General features: G+C 38.4%; 1 protein-coding gene across 5 annotated transcripts in view; it reads left to right on the top strand.

Moving 5' to 3' along the window:
• The window catches only part of LOC102829843 (chromosome unknown open reading frame, human C11orf30), a 109,494-nt gene that overhangs the window by 41,137 nt on the left and 59,081 nt on the right, over positions 1-9,276 (top strand). For 4 of the 5 annotated variants that reach the window (XM_006865006.1, XM_006865005.1, XM_006865004.1 and 1 more), the window contains 2 exons: positions 3,676-3,952; positions 7,966-8,220. In XM_006865006.1, coding sequence (XP_006865068.1) covers positions 3,676-3,952; positions 7,966-8,220 — 532 coding nt within the window. The remainder of the gene's footprint in view (positions 1-3,675; positions 3,953-7,965; positions 8,221-9,276) is intronic. The other variant, XM_006865007.1, reaches the window with a different exon arrangement.

The following is a 9,276-nucleotide window of genomic DNA, read 5'->3' as shown; positions in this document are numbered from 1 at the left end:
GATGTAGGTTGTTGGTTTTGTATATATGCTCTTGATTATGTTGAGGAATTTCCCTTCAATTCCTACTTTGTTGAGTGTTTTTGTCAGGAATGGATGTTGTCTTCTCTTATTGTTGATTTCTGGTTTTATAGCATTGTGGTCTGAAAATATGCTTTGGAGTATTTTGATGTTTGTGAATTTATGGAGGCTTGCTTTGTGACCTAACACATGGTCAATTCTAGAAAATGTTCCATGTACACTGGACAAGAATGTATATTGTGCTGTTGTTGGGTTGAATGCTCTGTTACATCTATGAGATGTAGTTCGTTGGTTGTGTTGTTTAGTTCCTCGATAACTGTGTCGAGTTTCTTTCTGGTTGTTGTCCTTTTTTGAAAGTGGCATATTAAAATCTATAGTATAGTTTTAGATATATCTATTTCTTTCTTCAATTCTAGTAAGGTTTGCTTCATATATCTTGGTGGTTTTTTATAGGGAGCCTAGACGTTTATTATGGTTATGTTGTCTTGTTCAACTGATCCTTTGATCATGAGATAGTGTACTTTTTTTTTATGTCTTATGCTGGTTTTTGTCTTAAAGTGTACTTTATCAGAGATTAGTGTTGCCTCTCATGCTTGTTTATTGTTGCAGTTAGCTTTGTGTATTTTTTCCCATCCTTTTACTTTTAGTCTGTTTTTGTCTTTTTGTGTAAAGTGTGTCTCTCTTGCCGGCAGCATATTGTAGGGTCTTGTTTTCTTATCCATTCTGACACTCTGTCTCTTCACTGGTGCATTTAATCCATTGACATTCATTGTAATTAACGATAACTATGAATTAATTGCTGCATTATGTTAATTTTTTGGTCGTGCTGTTCGTTCCTTCGTTCTGCCTTCTTCTGCTGAGTTTGTGTTTTTTATGCTATTTTTTTGTCGTTTTCTTCTTAGTTTTCATGTTTGCTTGTTCTGCTTGGAAATTCATTTTTATGGTAAGTGGTAACTTTCTTTGGGGTTAGTTACCTTATAGTCTATTAACTTTTCCCTCCATTTAAGACAATCTATTGTATTCTGTAATCTACCTGACCTCTTTACCACCTAGATCTCTGTTCCTACATTTTCCCCTTCTTTGACTTTGTTATTATTTTGATCTTTGGTTGACCTCCCAGCTCCTTTGAATTTATTGTTGTAATTTTGTTCTGTTCTGGACTCTGCTATCCATTGTCTGCATTTCAAGTGGTGTTGCCATGCCTGTCAATCTCTGGTTGTTGTCTGTTCTTGTTGGTTTTCAGTCCAAAGAATACCCTTTAGGATGTTTTGAAGTGCTGTATTGGCTTTGACAAAATTTCTTAGCTTTTGTTTATCTTGGAATGTTTTGATTGCACCATTGTATTTGATGTTTTGCTGTATAGATGATTCTTGGTTGGCAGTTTTTTTCTTTTAGGATTTTTGTCTCCCCATTGCCTTCTTGCCTGCATGGTTTCTGCTGAATGTTGTTGTTAAGTGCCGTCGAGTCTGTTCTGACCCATAGTGACCCTGTATAGGGTTTCTGAGGAATAACTGGTAAGCTTGTACAGCCAACCTTGCAGTTCAAATGGCTTTGCAGTCTGGCTCATTAACCCACAGCGCCACACCAGGACTCCTAAATAGTCAGAGGTTAATCTGATTTGCTTGCCTTTGTAAGTAACATTTCTCTTTTCCCTGGCTGTTTAAGGATTCACTCTTTGTCTTTGATTTTGGAGAGCTTGGTTATTATATGTCTTGTTGATTTTCTTTTGAGGTCTGTCCTTCCTGGGGTATATTCAATTTCTTGAATGTTTATTTTCTTATCTTTCAATATGTTAGGAAAATTTTCTTCCAGAATCTCTTAAACTATATCCTCTGTGGACTTCTCTGATTCTTCCTGTTCTGGAATGCCAATTATGCTTGTTGTTCCTCTTCATGTTATCCAGCATGAATCTCAGACGCTCTTCAGATTTTTTTAATCCTTTTTTCTGCTTGCTCTTCTGTCTCAGCAGTATTGAGAGATTTGTCTTCCAGCTCGCTGGTTCTGGCTTCCATCTTTTCATTTCTGCTCCTTTCCCCTTTCAGTGTATTATCCATTTCTGATATTTTATTATTGATCTTCTGGACCTCTTTTTGTAGCCTTTGAATGGTTTCCAATGTTGTATCAATCTTTTTTGATAGCTCTTGTAGTACTTTCCTGACTTCTTCATTGTTTTCCTCCACTCCTTTTCAGAGCATGTGAATTTGTTTCCATATCATTCTTCTGAATTCCTTCTCATGCAAATCCAAAACCTGCTCTTCCTCTTCTGGAAAGCCTTTGTTTGTCTCCAGCTCATTTGTCTTGGTACTCATTTTTGGTTTTGGACATGTTTTGATACCTTTTTTTTGTGTTTTGTCCATCATTTCTAGTAGTTATGTGGATTTTTAATGCTTAAATGGATGCTTGTTGCTGTGTTATTAGGCTTACTGTGTGTCTCTTGGTGGATACAATCAGTAAATAGGGTTTCCTTTTTGCATGTAATACTTAGCAGTTGTTATTGGCTCTTGTCTCATGGTGGAATATTATGGGATATGCTTGTAGCTTGGCTATACGGCCACAATTGCTGTCTCTTCTTGGGTAATGTAGGGAGAAAAAGCTCCCACCTCCAGGAAAAATGTGTGATCTAAAGGACCAAAAGCAGAAGCAATATTAAAGCAGAGACAAAAACCAGTACTACTTTGAAACAAAAATAAAACTGTGGCCGAGTGGCCAGTCGCCTTGCTACACAGGCAGTGTGTGTGCCCAAAGAAGCCTCCAGTAGTAGGTGGGATGTCCACTCACTCAGGCCCCTCCTCTAGTCACCACTGTAGAGTTGCGCTGATAGATATTAAGAAGTTAATGGGAGAAAGATTGTCTACTATTTTTGTCTTTGAAGGTCAGTTAGGTATCTGCGTGTGCATAGCGTAATTCTTGAAATAGTTGTGTCTTTTTATGTTGGGGTTTTACGGATTGTTCATATGGTTTTTCTGTCAGGCCAAACCTGCTTTTTTTCTTGCTGGTTAGGCAGGAGTAAAGGGTCCTGCACAAGTTCACTTTAGGGCTGGGACCCACAGGCAGAAGTCAAAAGCAGCAGCCAAAGAATTTGACCTTGGACCAATGGGGCTCTTTCTCTCTGTGCCGTGGGAAAGCTGTGGTCTCAATGCTGGACTTTTTGGGGGTGTGCACCAACTTGCCTGAAGGTGTCTGGGCTGGGCAAAGAAGGCACAACAGGGAAGAGGAGGAAAAAATGCGTAGAATCCCCCCATACCTCCTTTTGCAAATGTCGCTGTGCTGCTTTTAGTGCTGGTTCTCTGTGCCGCAGGTGGTTTCCCTGTGCTGGTCTGGCTGTAGCCCCGCCCTCTGACCTCCGCCTTGGTGGGATGGATGCAGCGGAAGTCCTGTGTCTTAAAAATCTCAATATTTTCCTTTAAACTTGATTTTTCCACTGGCGGTTATGGGAAACTGATGCCCTGAACCTTATGCTAGATCCAGAGCTCAGGTGCAGTTCTGTGAGAGCAGCTTTTCTGGGTTTTCAGCCCCTCCCCCATGGAGCCTGTCCTACCTGACTCTGCTCTGCCACTGCCAAAACCAGAAATCTCATAAGCTACTTTTGAATTCTGTGAGTCTAGATACATTACTCGTATAGTAGGTACATGAAAAAACTTATTTTTCCTTCCTTAGGTTATTATAGTGACCACATCACCAAGTTCAACCTTCGTGCCCAACATTCTCTCCAAATCCCATAACTATGCAGCAGTCACTAAGCTTGTACCAACATCAGTCATTGCTTCCACAACCCAGAAGCCACCCGTGGTTATAACTGCTTCACAGTCTTCTCTGGTCAGCAGTAGCAGCAGTGGCAGCAGCAGTTCTACACCATCACCTATCCCTAACACAGTTGCGGTAACAGCTGTAGTATCTTCCACACCATCTGTGGTCATGTCAACAGTAGCACAAGGTGAGTGATGACATCATTTAATATCGTCCCTGTTGGTGTGTGGGAATTTTGAAGAATTTTTAGTGTTTCTGTGCTTTGGGTGTAAAGGTCCTTACTTGTTATATCAGAAATTACCATTCCTCCTAATTTTAGAATGTCAAGATCGTAGGCTGCTCGTGTTTTCTTACATTTATATGTTTACTCCAAGATTTTATAAAAAACGCATTAACACATAATCTCCTAAAAAATGAACATTCACAACAAATTTCAAATGCAAATGTGCCTGATAGATTGACTTTTTTAAATGAGGAATTTGAAATTATCTGGCTGTAGTTCCTTTAGCAGAAGCTGCAAGTATACAACCTCTACGAGTTATACAATGATAAGAAATCAGGGAAAGAGGATGGTTTCAAGGACATACCATTTGCCTTTTCATCAGTCTCCTAAATTAGCATTCTGTTTGCATCAATGATGAAAAGCTGAGAGAGGAACTGAATGCTGAACTAGAGGACAATTGCTGCTTAGTAGCAGACAAAGGGAATGTGAAAACTTAAGTTCCATCTTAAATCAGTTTTACCCTCCTTCATATCTTGTGATTTTCTCTTGTGAAAGGCAAATAACATACTGCCCCCCAAATTTTTTTTAGGAGTATTGGTAAGTTTTAATATAGGGATCAGAGGAAAATATGTATTAACAGAATTCTTGGCCCTATTTGTAATCTATCAAAGAAAGCATAGAAGCAATATAGTATAGTACTTGTATAAATTTTCATTGTAATTTACTTGAGTGAATTATAGCTTGGACTAGGGCTATATTATAAACTGGAACTTCTACGTATTGTAGTTTATGAACTAATAATGAAAGTAAACATTCACAATGTTTTTCTGAATGTAACTACTTAAGGAAACTGTATGATAATTCTTTCAAATTGCTGTTCTTATTGCTGTTAAGTGCTGTCAAGTCCATTCTGACTCAGCAACCCTGTATAGAGTTTCTGAGGAGCAGCTGGTAGGTTTGAATTCTTATCTTATGGTTCCAAGACCTGTGTTGATCCTACAGTGCCGTATCAGGAGTCTGAATTTATGTTCTAGAGATATTTAATAAGATATTTAGAGATATCTTATTAGCTCTAAGAGGTTTAGGAATTTTATTTTAGAAAACATGGTAAATGTTGATTTTTATTGTTAGAAGTGACAATAGAGGTGACTGCAATTGTGATTCTGCCTTCAGGGCTTATGTAGCAGCTCATGCATACCTTGGGGACAAAATGTGGTTCCATGTCTTCTTCTATTTAGGACTAGAGACAGGCTGGTTTAAAGCTCATACATTTCTGGTTATTGTAGAAGTTGCTGATGGTAGAGGGGAGGGATCTTAGTAGCAGTAATTTGTTGATAAGTATTGAAGTGTTTCCAAAGATAGAAAGTAGAGGGATTGTGACTGGTTGGCTCATGCTCTAGGAACAAAAGGACACTCCTTAGTATTTGGAATATGGTAATACATAAAATTGTACCAATTAAAATGGTTATTCTGACTGAGCTGGTCCTCTAGAGGAAAAGATAATTAAAAAAAATTTTTTTATTATTATAGAAAATTTCAAACATGCAGAAGTAGAAAGGATAGTAAATGAACTTGTAAGCTCATTACCTAGCCGCAACAATTAACAACACACAACTAAACTAATTTATATGCACACATGTTGTTAAGTGCTGTTGAGTTGATTCCAACTCATAGTGACCCTGTAAAGGGTTTCTAAGGAGAGGCTAGTACAGGTTGTTGTTGTTAAGTGTTGTCGAGTTGATTCTGACCCACAGCGACCCTGTACAGGGTTTCTGAGGCTGTAAATCTTTACAGGAGCACAACGCCTCATCTTTCTCCCACAGAACTGCTGGTAGTTTTGAACTGCTGACCAATTCCTAACCATTACGCTACCAGAGCTCCTTGCTGGTACCAGGTACCCTACTATGATTATGATGTATGCAAAGTCTTTCGACTGTGGATTATGAGACGCTGTGGACAACATTGCGAAGTGTATGTATTCCGGGACACTTAATATTACTCATGAGGAACCTGTACATAGACCAAGAAAACAGAACAGAACAAGGGGACACTGAATGGTTTAAAATCAGGAAAGGCATGCATCAATGTTGTATTGAGAAGAATATTAACATGGACTGCTAGAGAAACAAACAAATCTGTGTTGGAAAAAGTACATCCAGAATGCTTGTTAGAATCCAGGATGGCCAGATTTTGTGTCTCATACTTTGGACCAGTCTGGAGAAAAACATCATGCTTAGTAAAATGGAGGATCATCGAAAGAGGAAGACCCCTAATGAGATGGATTGGCACAGTGACAGCAGCAATGGACTCAAACTTCACAACAATTGTGAAGATGGTGCAGGCCTGGACAGTGTTGTGTTCTTTTGTGCATAGGTCTCTATGATTTGGAACTGACTCGATGGCACTTAACAACAATAGCAACAAGGTGTACTTGGTTTATAGTATCTACAGATCCAATATACTTGCTTACTTATCTCTCTGGATTTTCTACTGAAAGCTTTATGATGAAGCCTCCAATTGTTATTGTAGAATTTGTTTATATTTTTGGACTCCTGGTATACTGCTGTCAGATAACACTTGCCTGTGAACCACAGGTCAATAGTTCGAACCCATCAGCTGCTCCTCGGAAACCCTGTACAGGGTTGCTATGAGTTGGAATTGACTCTATAGCACCTAACAATGACATTAAAACAAACCCAGACTGTTACTGTTGTGTCGATTCCAACTCATATTTACCCTATACGAAAGAGAACTGCCCCATAGGGTTTCCACAACTGTAAATCTTTATGGAAACAGACCACATGTTTATCCCATGGAGTGGCTATGGGTTCATACCTTGGGTTAGCAGCCAAGCTTTTAACCATTACTCTGAACTATTAGAACTCTATGCTCTGCTATTTACATGTACGTATATTTATAATTCTTACATCTCCTTGATGAATTGATTCTTTTCACATTATATAATATGATGCTATTATTTTAAATATATAATATTATTTAAAAAATTGTTTATAATGTAAGGTAACTGTTGTAGAGTGTGGCAGAAGAAAATGTGAAATAACATCTTATAGGTATTTGATAAATAGATTATCAGTTTGTTTTCATTGTTTCAGAGGTGCTCAAAAAGTTCATATGATGAATTATAGTCCATGTTCTCTCTTTTAGGAACATTAATTTATTGATAGATATTAGTCCTGTTGGATAATGATGATTTATAAGAAAATTACAGATGAAAAATCTGTGAAAGGGGAAAGAATTCTTTGACACTCAGACATCTTTAGTGGAAGTTTCTAGTACTTCTTACTTCTGCATGCTTTCATAATATTAGCATTGCACAGAAAAGAAATGTCTTTAGATCTTACATTATCAATATAATTATTTTGTGCTATGGATATATTGAGTATGTCCATTAACATTTCACAGTTATTTAATGACTCAGTTCGAGTTCACGTGAAATGACTTTATCCTATGGATTACTGGAAATGAGATACAGAAAAGCTACTTTGTGATGCTAAAGAGTTCAAAAGGTGAGCTATGTTATCTGATGCCATGTTTAAATTGGCTGATTAGAACCTGAAAAGTGATATTTCAAAAAATATTTTACAAATAAGATTCAAAACTCCGTTAGTCTGTTTTGTTCATGTTTATGTTGAGAAGCTGCATTTTTTTAAACAGGAAGTTGATTGAGAGATAGATTTGTGAAGATCCTGTCTGATACTTTGTTTCTTTTGAGTTAGCTCTATCAAGGGATAACCAGTTAATTTTTTGATTCTGAGAGCAATAACGCTTCCCTAGCAGAGTTTGAGGACTATATATCAAAAGTAACAAATCATCGATTATGTGTGGCCTTTACTAGCTGCTCAGTAAGTCATCATTTTTATTGACATGTGTAATGTCTCTCAACTATTATTTACAGTAACTGGAAGTAACTTTATTGAACTTTACACTTAAATTCTTTTTCCTGTACTTTTCTACAGGTGTATCTACATCAGCAATCAAAATGGCATCAACCAGACTTCCTTCTCCCAAAAGCTTAGTGGGTGCACCAACTCAGATTCTTGCACAGTTTCCTAAACAGCATCAACAATCTCCTAAGCAGCAGTTACATCAAGTCCAGCAACAGACACAGCCACAAGTGGCCCAGCCTTCTCCAGTATCTCATCAGCAGCAGCCTCAGCAGTCTCCTTTGCCTCCTGGTATCAAGCCTACCATACAAATCAAACAGGAGTCAGGTAATTGGAAAATGTTTACAAGATATGACCATCCTTCCTTAGTCATCACTTCCCTGAAGGCATCTAATCTATAAGGATTTACTTCCATAGACATTTTCTCAGGCACCAGTGCTCTCATTCCAAAATGTAATTTGAAGCTCTTCTGTTGGAATTACTCACATATAGGGAGAACTGTTGTTGTTGTTAGGTGCCGTCGAGTTGGTTCCGACCCATAATGAGGCTGTATAGGAACTAAGGCTTGGGAATAGAAAAAGAAGAAGAGCAGCCTCCAAAACAGAAAATGTTTTCCAGTGAAGTCTCAGGTGGCATGAAGGACGCCTATGAGATAAACCCAAGTTTTAGAACTCTACTCCAAGACCTAATTGGGGTGGTGGGAAATTGGTCTAGAGAGCCTTGTGGTGGTAGAGAGCTAATACTGTGAGTTGGGCATAAAGTTGTCAGTTTATTAGATGATCAAAAGCATCTCCAGTACAGTTGGAACTCAGAGGTGAGAGCCAATTACTGAAAGTTATGAAATGCTTAATTTATTAAATAGAACGGCAGGTACAATAGCAGCTTAGCCACAGGAAAATAAAAAAGCCTCTTTAATATGCTCAGTATCTTTAAGAAAACAAAATGAATTTTTAATCATCTCATTTGCAACAGCAGGTGTGGGAGATTCTGAAAAATGTCTAATTTGTTGTTGTTGTGAAATGCTGTCGAGTCTGTTCTGACCCATAGTGATCCTGTGTAGGAATTCCGAGGAGCGGCTGGTGAGCTTGAACCACCAACCTTGCAGTTCAAACGGCTTTGCAGTCTGGCGCATTAACCCACAGTGTCACACCAGGACTCCACCATGGAGTTGGTTCCGACTCATAGTGACCCTGCACAGTGTTTCCGAGGCTGTAAATCTTTACGGAAGCAGAAAGCCTCATCTTTCTCCCACGGGACAGCTGGTAGTTTCAAACTGCTGACCTTGAGGTTAGCAGCCTGATTTGTAACCACTACACTACCAGAGCTCCTTGTTGTTGTTGTTGTTGTTGTTGTTGTTGTTATGTGCTGTGGAGTTGGTTCCGA

The sequence above is a fragment of the Chrysochloris asiatica genome, unplaced genomic scaffold, assembly GCF_000296735.1.
Source record: "Chrysochloris asiatica unplaced genomic scaffold, ChrAsi1.0 scaffold00074, whole genome shotgun sequence".
NCBI lineage: Eukaryota > Metazoa > Chordata > Mammalia > Afrosoricida > Chrysochloridae > Chrysochloris > Chrysochloris asiatica.
This window is presented reverse-complemented; position numbering and strand designations above follow the sequence as displayed.